The sequence below is a fragment of the Pleurodeles waltl genome, chromosome 3_1, assembly GCF_031143425.1.
Source record: "Pleurodeles waltl isolate 20211129_DDA chromosome 3_1, aPleWal1.hap1.20221129, whole genome shotgun sequence".
Taxonomy (NCBI): domain Eukaryota; kingdom Metazoa; phylum Chordata; class Amphibia; order Caudata; family Salamandridae; genus Pleurodeles; species Pleurodeles waltl.
The window spans coordinates 118,179,070-118,193,783 of record NC_090440.1 but is presented as its reverse complement, the minus strand read 5'-3'; the positions used below and the strand labels follow the sequence as shown (position 1 = coordinate 118,193,783).

The 14,714-nt window shown below is 45.4% G+C and overlaps 1 protein-coding gene across 1 annotated transcript in view; it reads left to right on the top strand.

Annotated features, from left to right (window-relative positions):
- LUZP2 (leucine zipper protein 2) overlaps window positions 1-14,714 on the top strand; it is a 1,083,806-nt gene that overhangs the window by 441,545 nt on the left and 627,547 nt on the right. Inside the window, exon 3 of the mRNA XM_069221952.1 lies at window positions 10,034-10,104. Coding sequence (XP_069078053.1) covers window positions 10,034-10,104 — 71 coding nt within the window. The remainder of the gene's footprint in view (window positions 1-10,033; window positions 10,105-14,714) is intronic.

Below are 14,714 nucleotides of genomic sequence, written 5' to 3'. Positions count from 1 at the left end.
GTGGATCTCCTAGGAAGAAATCCTCAGGTTGTTTTTTCTACAAATACTATGCATGCTATAGGTATGGGCATGACAACAGAGGGCGCCCACTGCCTCAAAAGGCAGGACCCACCCCCACTGGTGGTTAGACACCAGTGATGGACAGTTGTAGGGCTTGGGGAGTAGCTTGCACCAGTTAGTGTGGAATGGGGACAGATGTTACCCTGGTTTTCTTGAGTGATATATGGTACTGCACTCAAGGCATACATGCCTAGCAATACTGAAATGTATAGGCTTTGGGTTACCATCAATGTGCACAAGGTGTAGGATCTGAGAGACATAAGAGCCAGTCAGGTGTGTCCTTTATTGATTCCAAGTTGACTTGAATGGTATTTTATCTATCCAAAGCTGAATACTGTCCCTGGGGCGATAAAAGGCTTTTGGCATTTTTCAGCTTAGCTGGATGGCACTTGCTAATCATGTGCTTAAAGACGTTGTAAAAATAGAAAAAGACCTGGGACCTAAATAGGATCTCTCAGACTGGAAGGCCTATCCTACAAACCTCTGACGGAGAGGTTGCCGCCACGCTAGCTACCTCCTCGCCAACCCATTTAGACTTTTTGCTAGGCTGACTGGCAGAAACCAAGGTAATAATTGAGCCAGCAGCAATGCTGTTGCCTGCAGGGTGCACCAGCACCCTTACAATGTTCACTTTCTGCACAGCAGATGGTGAACATTGAGAAGGTGCTGAGCAGGGGGCCCGTGGACTGCCCATGCCAAGTGCATGGGCAGTGCAGGGGCCCCCGTGTGCAAGCAGTCCAAGTGTTCTCTGCCAGCCTTTTCATGGCTGTAAAACCACCAAGAAAAGGATGGCAGAGAACCGGGTTGTAATCAGCAGGCTGATTGTGACCTGCACTCACCGACAACCTGTCCGGATCACTGATTCAGAGGTAAGCTGGTGGTTTTATCGCCAGGGTTTTAATGTGGTGGTTGGACCGCCAAAGCAGTAGCGGTCCTGACCGCTACCGCAAGGCTGGCGGGCTCAAGACCACCAGCCTTGTAAGGAGGCCCTTTCTGACTTTCTATTTCAGTGTGGATAACACTGTGCTAATTATACACTTAAAAAATCTGCTAGAGAGACATTTGAGGTAAGCAGATTCAAAATATCAGTGGAGTTCTAGGGTGCTCCACATAAAGGAGTTGTTCTCCACCTAAACTTGAGAACTACCCAAAGTTCCTTGATTTATGCATCACTCTAAATCCAAAAGAGTATTATCTTGAGATATACATATATGTGTAAGTTGAAATTTCTATAGGAAGTACATTATTTGTTTTGTAAATAACTTTTTTGTCATTTGAAGAATGTGCATTAAACCCACGTTGAGTCCTTTATGGACATTTTTGCAGTGATCTCTCAAGAAGGGAGAATAGGGGATTATCAAACATTGATTTTCAATGTAAATTCCCATACGAAATGTTGCTGTCCGATGCAGTAAAAAAAATGACTAAATGGAATTGCAAAAAAATTGGCTGAAACTTCACTCAGAAAGCATAATTTTTGTGATTTGTATATATCTGTTCAGCCATGTTTGACAAATTAGCATTTAAAGACAATCTTAGGTTAGGCTTCAAAGGGTTAAACATTTAATTATATCTGGATGTTGGTCTCATGAGAGTCTCATGGTACCAAAACATATACAACAGGGTTATCAGATTGGCAGAGTTTTGTCTGCTTCTAGTGTTTTGGCACTGCACTATTTATGCAGTACTGGCATACAGAGGCTCTCCACAGTTCTGAAGTAAATGTGGTGGTCACCAAACCAGGACACTGGGGCTCACTCTCTGTGCCTTGAAATCATTTTCAAAAGGGCATTAGAGGCACGGTGAGCTCCCAGTACGTTTGGTGGGGGAGGGTCAATACCCCCCAAGAATATAAGATAAACGATTATTCTGTGCCATGTGTACAGCTGTTCTTCCATAGGATGCAGTACTGCCCTTCTGTGAGGTACTGCAGTACTCCTGTGAGACCACTCTACAAGCTTCCACCCCATAGTACTGCAGTAACGTTCAAGCATTCTGTGTGGCCAGCCCCCCACTGTGCACGACTGAAGGCTATGCACAGCAGAGATGTTGGGTGTAGGTTGGCCAAGGTGGGCTGGTAGATGCTCAAGTTTAAATACTATCAAAAAATCCCAGAAATTCACTAATGAAAATAAAGGTTAACACAGTGTTCTAGTTAGGTAAGGTAATACGATTTTAGCCTACATAAAAAAAAAACGAGAAATTTACTGAAAAAATAAAAGGTTAAAGTGTCGTTATAGATATGAAATGAGATTGAGGGCCTGATTAAGAGTCTTGCAAAAAGAACAGATGATGGACACTTGTTTCCGGTCCAGGGAAGATCTGGCCTGGCACATCGAGCAGGACTGTTTCCATGGGGAACCGGGTCAAGATTGATTTGCATATGGCTGGGTCCAAACTGGGGGGGTGAGCAGACGATTTGAAAGATTAAACCCAGATGTGTGACTGAGGCTGAATGTTTAGTTGGTTCCACATTCCATCCATCATTTGTGTTTGAATATGAGTCTGCCAGTCTCAAGACTGCCAGACTTTAGGTGACAGACAACCGCAGCTGTGACAGTCCGACAGTCACATTACGACCCTGTCGGTCTGACTGTCAGGGGACCGCTGACTCTGCCAGGGTCTCTGATCCCGACAGGATGAAGGCAGTCTTGGTTGTCATCAGGCAGAGCGGCACTTCCCTATTGATTACAACCTTGTTCTCTGCCAGCCTTTTCATGGTGGTCAGACCGCTGGCGGAGAACAAGTGCAGGGGACCACAGGAAGACCCCTGCACTGCCCATTGCATGGGCACTTCAAGGGTCCCCCTGCCCAGAATCCTTGAAATGCGCACTGTCTGCTGGTGCACTCTGCATCTGCAACATTGCAGCTGGCTCAATTATGTGCTGGGAACAATGCTGCTGCACCTTTCCCACTGGGCTGACGGGCAGGAACATTGGTTCCCACCCATCAGCGCAGTGAGAAAGCTTTAATGGGGTCAGCAGGGAGACCGCCAGCACCGTGGTGGTCTCCTCATTGGGAGTTTGGCGGTCGGATATTTCCAACCGCCAAACACGTAATGACCCCTTTAAACTAGTGTTTACAAATAATGAAAAAGACTGAAATTCACCAATTATACTTTTGTGACGCAATGCACTGCTAATGACCTCATATATTATATTTCTCATGACATGTTAAATGACATAATTTATGAATGCACTGATAGCATTTCAAATGACCTCATTGATGACATTACTGATTACATCATCCAGTTTTTGTGGCAGTGTCCAATAGGGTCTGTGTACTTGAAGTAATTCAACACACTAAACTTGTGGCTAATTTTCTAATACCAATAATGATAATGGACGTAACTTTTCATCACATCCTTGACACATAGCATAAGACATCTGTCAAGTCATCCTTATTTGGTTAATATTATGCTGTCATCCCCTTTTTAAAATTGAACACCGTCCAGCAAGAAGTTGTTACTCTTGCTGCATTAACACAATGACTCTCTTAAAGATTTCATATGATACAGAATCTTAAGACAGAAGGTTGACTGGGATGCAGTTGTGACTCAAAAAGACTTCTTCAGCCAGGTCCTCTGGACAACACTCTGTAGTTGGTAAAATACAGTACACAGATTCTTGAGTTGGGCATAATAATAGGCAATCATGAAAGCATACCTAAAATGCCAGCATGAGAGAAATCACCTTTGAGTGGGGCACATCGAAATTCTATTTTATTCAACAATCTTCAGTCCCTCAAAATCTACATACAAATTCAGCAAATACATATCCATACTTAATAAATATCCTTACTACATAGAATTTACACGTACCATTGTATTACAGCTATTTAAGACTTACCAGTGCTCAGATATCTACTGGTTGATTATATATTTTCAACAGAAGCTTTGGTCTTTCTCGCAATTTTTTTCACTGCAGATTTTTTGCCACAACCTACTTAGAGACACACCTCTGCAACCCACAAATAAGGTGCACTTGGCCTTTATCTTGCTCACCATTGAACACTTATTGCACAGCATACTGATTTGTAAACTAGGCATTATATAACTTAAAATATGCACAACTGAAACATTTCCTAGATTACGCTATAATTATACTGTTCATTTTTCTAGTTCTACTGGTATTAAGAAGACAGTAAATGTGCCAACCTGAAATAGAAAAATAGTTGAACTACAGCGCTACACAACCCATTGAGCAATATTTGAAAGAGATGGGTTTCCGATAACTGTCAATCCCATGCAACATTACAGGGAGAGTTTGTGAAACCCCAAACCCTATTTCATTAATGAAAAACACACTCAACAACACTTGAAAATGAGGTATCTATTTTGAAGATGGATTTTAAAATAAAGGGTCATATTTATACTTTTTGACGCACAACTGCGCCAATGCAGTTGTGCGTCAAAAATTCGAACGCCGGCTAACGCCATTCCAAAGCGCCATGCGGGCGCCTTATTTATGGAATGACGTTAGCCGGCGCAGCTGACTGGTTTGCGTCAAAAAAAATTACCCACACCAGGCAGCGCCGGCGTAGGGGAAAATGGAGCTTGGGCGTCAAAAAATGGGGCAAGTCAGGGCTGAGGCAAAATATTGGCCTCAACCCGATTTGCGCCATTTTTTTTTACTCCCAACCCCCATTGAAATGACTCCTGTCTTAGCACAGACAGGAGTCATGCCCCCTTGCCCAATGGCCATGCCCAGGGGACTTATGTCCCCTGGGCATGGTCATTGGGCATAGTGGCATGTAGGGGGGCACAAATCAGGCCCCCCTATGCCACAAAAAAAAAACAAAAAAAATACTTACCTGAACTTACCTTAAGTTCCCTGGGATGGGTCCCTCCATCCTTGGGCGTCCTCCTGGGGTGGGCAAGGGTGGCAGGGGGTGTCCCTGGGGGCATGGGAGGGCACCTCTGGGCTCCTTCCGAGCCCACAGGTCCCTTAACGCCTGCCCTGACCAGGCGTTAAAAAATGACGCAAAAGCGGCTGGACGTCATTTTTTTTGACCCGCCCACTCCCGTGCGTCATTTTTGCACGGGAGTTTAAATAAGGCGCACATGCCTTGGAGTCATTTTTTAGACAGGAACGCCTACCTTGCATATCATTAACGCAAGGTGTCCACGCTAAAAAATGACACATACTCCAAGATCTTTGGCGCTTGCGTCGGATTTGCGTAAAAAAAAAGACGCAATTCCGGCGCAAACAGAGTATAAATATGCCCCAAAAAGTGTTAATCTAGTTCAAAATACATGAAATGCAGCCGTAAAAAAGAGAAATTAAATGGTTGTAGCAACATTTGATAAAAGCATAAATACAATAAAGTACTCCAACATGATTGAATTTATATATTTATATCAATTCTACACCCATTCGCACAAACAGTAAGGTAATTCTAGCACAACAGAAAATAAGACCTATTTCAAGTTTTAAATATGCATACCTGCTTGAACAATAAGGTTTACGTTCGATAAAATAGCAAAGCCTACTTTTGTTGTCAAACAAGAACAGTGAGTGAGGGTAAAGTACATTCAGTTAGAACAAGTGATATGATTGTGCATGGCATTGCTCAATATTGCTTGGCATAAAGATTCCCCTTTAGCGCCTCACCCTTTGTGCTTGGCATAAATCACATAATTTCATTGTTGTTGAAACTTATAGAATAAACAATTAGCAAAACGTTGTCTGGTGCCTTTTCACATACTTTCCTTCTGCAAAACTGTGGTATTCTTAAAAACAATAATAAAGAAGACATAAAGTTCTCAACCTTCTGGAAACTCTTCAGCACTTAGACTAACTACTGAAAATATATTCAAGCAATACTTGATTATCATTGTTATCATTAATCATGCATATTCATTATTAATTGATTATCACATGTAACTCAAGAGGGGGAATACCAAGAGGACAAAAAACACAATATTCATAAAATAACTACACTTGCCTCCAGGTTGTACACTATTTCTACACTATGCATCAGCATGTGTACATTCAGGCATTGCTGCATATGACTATGGTGCTATCAGTGATGTCATCAGTGATTTCATTAATGATGTCATTTGAGATGTCGTCAGTGATGCTATTACTGATGTCATTTAATATGTTATGAATGATGTAATATGTGAAGTGTTGGTGGAGTAAGGCCAGGATGTTAGATAAATAGCTACGTTCTAGCTCTTAATGGACATTATGTGCAGGGGTTGACTGAGGAACATTCAGTAAATGCCTGGCAAATATGATTTCTGCAAGCTGTAACAAGGAGCAATCAGAATAGGCCCAGATTTCACTAACAAGTGTGATGGCTGAAGCACTTTTAGCCTGAAACTGCCAATAATTCCATCATAGATTTTTCCCTAGTGTGAAAGTAAAGTCAAACGCAGGTCAATTTGTACATAAAAATAGGTTTCAATTAGCTTTTAAAAGGGGGTTCCAGGTACCTTTCGAGTCAAACAGGACTCTCAGATAGGAAAAAGGTTCATTCCTGACAAGTGTAGTTTTTGTTGGGGCCAGATTGTCCAGGAAGGCCACGAAAAAATCTAAAAGACTTTGAAACCATAATGTGATTCTTGCAAGCAAAACTGCATCACCTGTGTACAATGACACGAAGGGGACAATAGCCAACTTTGGGAAATCATTGCCCTTGTTGAGCAAAGTGTTTTCCTCAATATTCAAATAACAAGTGAAAAAGAAATGGCCAAGGTATATTCGTGGCAAACCCCCCCTCCTGAGGGGATAAAGTGGCCCTCATTATTATAGATGTCTACTGCAGACATGTTCACATGCAGGTTTCATAAGAAGTACACAATGTCTAGGTTCACTGCCAGGGTCAAGAGGATGTTCCACAGTTTATCTCTGTTCGCCATATCAAAAGTGGGGACAGATACATAAAGACCATAACAGTAGCGTTAGAAATTGGATTACTGGTTGACGGGTGGGAGCCCTGGTCAAGCAGCGACGGCATTCCTAGAAAGGGTAAGGAATAGGCAGACTCTAAATTAACCTGTGCTCAACCCCCTCATAGCTTGGCACAAAGCAGTCAGACCTAACTTAGAAGCACTATGTAAAGTACTTGAGCAGCACTTAAAACAGTCAAACAGTAAAAGTATCACACAAAAAGTATACCACATCATGTTAGAAAATAAGCTTAATTTATGAAATACAATAAGATCTAAATGATATGAATACAATTAGTAGAACCAGAGACTTTGAATGTTAAAGTTTTATAAGAAAAAAGCACCACAAAGTGTAAAGTGCTAACTGTGGTTATATGGTCAGCTGGACCAGAACCAAAGCCCTCATTACGAGTTTGGTATTCTTAAGACTGCCAAACTCATGTGGCAGTCAGACCGCCGCAATCCTGCTGGTCTGACAGCCAGTTTACATCCCTGGCGTCAGAGTGCCAGGGGACCGCCGCTAGTTTGGACTGATCAAGATGGAGCATGTTACCTTAAATCCTGGTTTGCAGAGCATTAAATGGATCAGTGTCAAAGATGCGTCATGCAGCCAAGTTGATGTCCTGGGTCTGAGGTGCAGCAAGGCTGCAGTGTGATATCCTGTTATGTCAAGGATCCCGTAGACGGGGCAGGAGATGTGAAGTCTGGATTCAGTGATGCTTCGTACTGGTGGGGCGATACCGTCAGTTCCGAAGAGCTGCTAGGATGCGATGCAGAATCCAGCATCATCATATAGGCTGTTGTCAACAAGGGATGCGAGGACCTGCACAGACGATGCATTGTACAGCAATGGTTCTGAAGGCAATGCAGGCTTCGGCATCAATGAAAGTCTTTGTGACGGGTCCAGTCCATTCAGCCGCAGAGATGCATCAGTTTTGCTTGAGGTTTCACGGCACAGCAGAGGGGAGGCTTTGTTCTGCTGGAGCCACACATGCTCGTCAAGCAACTTAAGCACACTTCTAAGGATCCAGTATTGTGGTTGCACCACTTGGCAGGATAGACTCGCAGATGGCTGAGTCCAGGTGCAGATACAAGGTTAGTGGAAGCCTTTTATGTCCCTGAGGATTCATGTGAGGAGGCCAGCCAACTAGCCCTTGGAATCACTCTGAGTTCTGTGTTCAAGCGATGCAGGTCCAGTACTTCTCCGCCAGGCGCTATAGCAGCAGGCAGTAGGTCACCTCAGCAAAGCAGTGTCCAGCAGAGTGTAGTCCAGCTGAATTGCAGTCCTTCAACAGCACAGTAGTTCTTCTTCCTGGCAGAGTATCCACAGGTCTAGGAAGGTCCTTCCTCTAGTTTGTTGTGTCATTGAAGTGGGGGGAACATTCTGGAGGCATATCTTTGAAGTGTACAGATGCCTTGTGGTTCCTTCCTTAGCTCCAGACTAACCCAGGGGGTATGCAGACATTTGTGTGTAGACAAAACACAGCCCATTGACGACTAAATAAAGCTGGGCCCAGCTCCTCCCATCCTGCAAGTGATGGCCCATCCACTCACATCTAAGCTCCCATTGTGTGTGCTTTTCTAGGAGGGATACACAAAGCTTTGCTGCCAACAGTTATGTGACCAGACACCGGCTGTAGGCACCTACTAGCAAAGGAAAGAAAATGCCAACTTTCTAAAATTGTAATTTAAAGTCTGACTTCACCATGAGTCAGGATTTTACGTTAGGATTCCAGTGACACCAAACATTAACCAATTGTCTGTTCTCATTTGGAAATTACACTTATAAAATGTAATGCAACAACTCCAGTGTTATCCTATTAGAGATATGGGCCATAAAGTAGTGAATAATTAATTTAAGAGTTTTTCACTACCGGGACATGTAAAACTTAAAAGTGCATATCCTACTTTTTTAAATACATTGTACTGTATCCTTGGGGCTTTCTAGGGCTTGCCTTATGGGTGAGATATATGTATTAAAAAGGAAGGTTTAGGCCTGAAAAATTGTTTATTTTGCCAAGTCAACATGGTAGGTTGAAACTGCGCACACAGGCTGTTCAGAGTCAGTCCTGAGACATGTTTAAAAGACTACCTAAGTGGGTGGCACAATCAGTGCTGCAGGCCCACTAGTAAAATTTAATTTACAGGCTCTATGCACTTTGCTAGGGGCTTATAAGTAAATTAAATATGCCAATAGGGTATAAGAGAAAGTTACCATGTTTTGAGCGAAGAGGAGAAGCACTTTAGCCCTAGTTAGCAGAGGTAAAGTGTGAAGAGTCTTAAAGCCAGAAAAGTCAGCAAAACGAGAGGTCTAAAGGCAAAAAAGTTAGCGGGTAAACTACACCAAGAATGCCAGTTTTAAGAAGTAGTATATTAGTTAACTATAAAATGAAGATGTAAACACTGGTCAGTTGTGCTCCTACCCAGTCTGAATCCATACTTTAAGTTTGAGAGAATATGATTCTCATCAGGTTAAGCAGTTACCCTGCTGAGAACTACATGGCCCATAGCCTTAAGTACAGAGTTGATTAAAGAAATTAGCCTGTAGCACTTGGGGATGTTTCTATAACTAATTTTTGACAACACAAATTATAACAAAGGAAGCCCAAGATGGGGGCAAACACGTAACAATGGCATGGTTATCAGCGTAAGAAGAGAATGCCTGTGCTCTGATTCCATGATGAAAAGACCGTACTCATAGTCTTTCATTAAAAAAGACTTTGTGCATTAGAAAGTAAATTGTGCATTTTCTATTAGGTGATGCAGGCACTGCCCCAGCCCCACCCCTCACATGTCTGTTGTATTAAGTTGCAGTTTAGTTTGTTGCAAACACACAATAAATAAATACAAAGATAATGCCTAAAATACATACAACATTTTTTATTAAGGTATTAAAATTATATGTGATCTCTATCACTTTTAAAATCAACCATGTTTGTTCTTTATATGAATAGTAAAATAATAGTGTCAAATAGAATGCAGTTAAGGCATTATTATTACTTTTTTCATGAAAGATGCAAGTTTTGGAATCATTGTGCCTCCAAATACAAACCTATGAAATGTTTTCCTTTCTTTCAGTCTCTGAAAAATGACAAGTCATCATCTAAAAGCGATATGCAGAATCTCTTGGAGTTAGGTCAGAAGCAAAGGTAAGGTTCTTTTATTTCTTTTTGTTTCACTAAACTCAGTTTTATGCTAAATATATTTTACCCTTTCAGATGCTTTACAAAGTTCTTCTTTATGAAAAATAGATACCCGCTGTGGAAAAGAGCTTGCCATTGGGCACATTTAGGTGACTGACTGTGCATGTGCAGGAAAGTGTGGAGTGGAATCCTAGGAATTAAAAACCCTAACTAGGGTTTCTTTTCAATGGAAACTGGATGAGGGGGTATTGGGTTAGATGCAACTGGCTTAAGAGTGTACAGAATAAGGGCCTCATTACGAGTTTGGCGGTCCTGTGACCACCATGTCAGCGGTGGTGATATGACTGCTAACAGGCTGGTGGAGTAGAGCGCCAAATTATGAGTTTGACGGTGGGGCACACAAAAGACCTCCAAAGTACTGCTGGCACCGCCAGCCAGTACAGACCGCCACAGTTGAATGGAGGCACAAAGAGACCAGTGAAAACATGTTTCCACCGTCCTATTGGGAGGTTACACACCGCCAGTGTGACCACCGCGGTCGAACCACAACGGAGCACCAGGTGGAAATGAACAATATAAAAGTAGACACTCACCTCCAGGAAGCCATACACGTCCAGAGCCGCCAAGGAACCAAAACTAGATGTCTTCCTGATGCTCCTGTTTTCCGAAAGACAAAGTACACATCACTGATGAGGATTACACCAAGCGTAAGTACACACACTCACCTGTTACATAAGTCAAATGTACAAATGTGTACAGTCACAATACATACCATAACAACACTATCATACCACCCAGCAATCGACACACACACATCACACACACACACAGTATGTAGAACCTATCATGCCATGCACACTACACATAGACTGAAACAGTCAAAACACTCAACGTGACACTGCACAACAACAAACACATCCCAGGACAAACACAACACAGTACCTTGACACCAACATGTCAGCTACATACACATACCTATCACACAACACATATGCAACCCCTGGGGGACAAAAGACCTGCACACAAGCTCACACACTGCTCAAATTATGTAAAACAGCAAGCAACACACACAACAAAATACTGGCACACAACCAATGCAGCCAAGAACAAGTCAAACCTAGGAAAGGAAATGCAGGACAAAGATGTAACTAGAAAACTAACAACTGGTTGGTTATAATTTTTTGTTTTCGTACAAAAATAACAGTCCAAGGCCAATGGCCAGTCCATATATATATATTAGTTTTGCACCAAAGATGCAAAATGGTGCCCCAACTTGACTTCTGACTGCCATGTAACCTCCACTGGTAGGTGCATCAAGAAGGCAGGCAGGTACCTCAGGGATATTGGGAGGGGTGGGAGAGGGAGGTGGATGAGCTTGGGAGGGGTGTATTTTGGCTTTGGTTTGGGAGGGAACCTTCTTGGGAGGAGTGGACCTCTTCTTGGTGGAGGGAGGGGCATGGGTGCTGGCAGGGGGGTAGGAGAGGCCTTGGACGTAGAAGGGATGGCCATGGGGAGGGAAACAGCCCTTTTTGGGAGGGAGAGTAGGGAAAAGGTCAAGTTTGGAAAGGAACACCTTTCTTGACACACGGGGACGGTCATCAGAAGGGGTTTTGGGTGTGGAGGGTGAGGGAGTAGTTGTATGATGTTTAGGAGTGGATGTCTTGGGTGATTATGTCTGGGAGGTGTGCTTGTGTGTGCTGGGTGTCTGTTGGGTGGATGAGTGAAAGCATTTATGTGTCTTGGGCTGAGGGTGGTAGAAGTGCTTGGGATTCTGTGGTGGGTGGGTGGCTGTCTGTTGGGGTGGTGACTGCAGGTATGGTGGATACGCTGCATATAGGTGTGTCAGTGGTTGTGGTGTCTGTGGATGTGGTGGCCGGGGTGGATGTCTTAGGGTCTGCTGAGGTGGCGTCTTTGGGTAGGATAGATGGTGTGGCTGGATCAGTGGATGTTGGTGTGGAGTCTGCAGGTGTGCCAGGTATTGTGTGTGTAATTCTGGGAGTGATGGTGGTGTCAGTGCAAGTTGTGACTGTTGCTGTGTCTGCAGGTGGACGTTGTCTCTATGCGTGCCAGTGGTGTGTCTTGTGGTGCTTATGTTTGTATGTACTACCCTCGGATGTTGAGGCGGATGCATGCCTGTCTGTTTGTGTGCTTTGGCTGGATCGGGAAATTAGGGATTTGGATTGGGAAAAGGAAGGTGGATGGGGGAACGATAGACAAGGGGCCACTGGCTGCCGTCAGTGTGGAAGCCAGAGCCTGTAGGCGTAGGCAAGAGGTCAAAGTTTGCAAGGAACAGTTTTTATGGAATACTGGGACGGGAAGATGGAGAGGGTTTGGGAGTGGAGGAGTTGGGAGTGGTTGTAGGAGGTGTCTTTCTGCTGAGTTTGGATGAAGGTGCATGGGCTGGGTGCTGTTTTGAGGTGGATGGCTGTTGGGTGGGTGCTTGCATTTGTGTACTTTGGGAGGAGGGGTCACAGACACACTGGGAGAGGACACAGGGGACGTGTGCATGGTTGTGGGGGTGGTGACTGCTCGTGAGGTGGATGTTGTGATGGGCATGCTGGTGATGAACGTAGTGGATGAGGAAGTAGTGCATGCAGGTGTGAGTGGAGACAATACTGGGAGGGGGGTGGACAACGAAGAAGAGGGGGACACAGTGGAGCCAGTGGATGTTGGTGTGTCTGCATGGGGATGGTGCTTGTGTGAGTACCTGTGGGATGAAGTGTGGTGCTTGTGTTTGCCTGAGCCACTTCTGTGTGTTGATTTGGGTGATTGCTGGTCTGAAGGTGTGCTTGAGATAGGCTGGGGTTGAGGGGATTGGGACTGGGACTGGGTAGAGGAAGTTGGAGGGGGGAGGCTAGACACAGGGACAATGGCTGCCATCAGTGCTGAGGCCAGAGCCTGAAATGCTCTCTGTTTGGCCGCCACACCAGAGTGAATGCCCTCCAGGTATGCATTTGTTTGTTGCAAATGCCTCTCGACACCCTGGATGGCATCCAGAATGGTTGACTGCCCAACATTGTTGGATCTCAGGAGGTCAATAGCCTCCTCACTGAGGGCAGGGCCTGAGGTACCTGGGGCGAAGGAGATGCCCACCCTCCTGGGTGAGCGGGCACAGGAAACACACTGAGGGGCTGCTGAGAGGGCGGTGCTGGAAGGGGGGTGGCGGCTGTACCTGTTGTTGGGGTGGGCACAGAGCTGTCCGCCACCGCCAGGGAGCTTCCATCGGAGGAGGAGTCGCTGTCACTGGTCTTCCCTCCAGTCCCCGTCGTGATGCTCCCCTCGCCCTCCGTCCCACTGGTGACTTCACCCTCAGTGGATTCGCCCTCATGGGCCATATGGGATGCAGTTCCCTCTGTCTCCGGTGCCTCTGCTCCTCTGCCAGATGATGCTAATGCACACAAGGACAGGGTGACAAAACAAAAAGAGGGGGAGAGAAAAAGGATACACTTGGTCACGGCCAGCAACAACACTACAGTTGGCGTACACAACACACAGGGAGCTGCCCTATGCACTAGGCCAAGCCCAACCAGTCACTAAAGTAGTCACAAGCCCATGGGGTACAATGGCTAATGCCAGCATCTGCACACCTGACACCCACAGGACCCTGCCCAGCAGTATATGCCCACTTACACCATTGGGTTTGGAGTGCTTCAGAGCCTGCACACAAGGGACCTACCCTGCCATGATTGCCCTGGCCTAGGGTCACCCACAGCCCACATACCCCACCCAGCTAGCTCCTAAAGTGCGCAAAGTCAGGATTCAGAATCTGTACTCACCCCCTTGTAGTTGCTGTGATGCCCTCTTGCACCCATCCAACTCCGGATAGGCCACCGCCACGATGCAGAACATCAGGCCGGTCATGGTGCGACAGGCACCCCTTCCACATTGGCAGGCCAGCCCAAGCAGGGCCTCCGCTGTTTTCTTGGTCCAGCGGCACAGGTCCTCCCATCTCTTGCGGCAGTGGGTGCTCTGCCTGTGATAGACCCCCAGGGTCCGCACCTCCTTGGCGATGGCACACCACCAATACCCTTTTTCTGGTGGGTGCTGACCTAAAGGGAAAAGGCAGGAGGAAAGGGAATTACTCACCCGTCCGGACAGGCATACTCATTGCCCCTCAGTTCCCACCAATGCCCTAACGCACATACACTGACCACCTCTCATGCAGCACTCAGGCCAGGATGCTTCAGCACCCCCAACATGTGGCTTACATCCACACCACTCCAAACATGCATGCCCACACATCATGCTCTCAGTGTACTCACCTGTTTTTCTGGAGGACCATAGAGTAACGTGTAATGGGGTAGGACCCCATCCACCAGTTTCTCCAACTCCTCTGTAGTGAAGGCAGGGGCCCTTTCCCCAGACACTGTAGCCATTGTTGCTTCCAGACTCAGGTCACAGCAGCACTTGCAGTATAGGTCCTCTCCTGTTGACGGTCAGGTAGCAAGTGAATGAGTAGTTAGAAAATGTCGGTCACGTCTGCTGCGGTGTGTACCATCACCGCCGGCGTACATCGCCATTGGTTCCTGGAACCCACAGGGCCCAATGATAACCAATGCGAAGTTGCGTGGCGGTCATTGCCCGCCTACCTTGGCGGCGCACAACGCCAGTGGAAT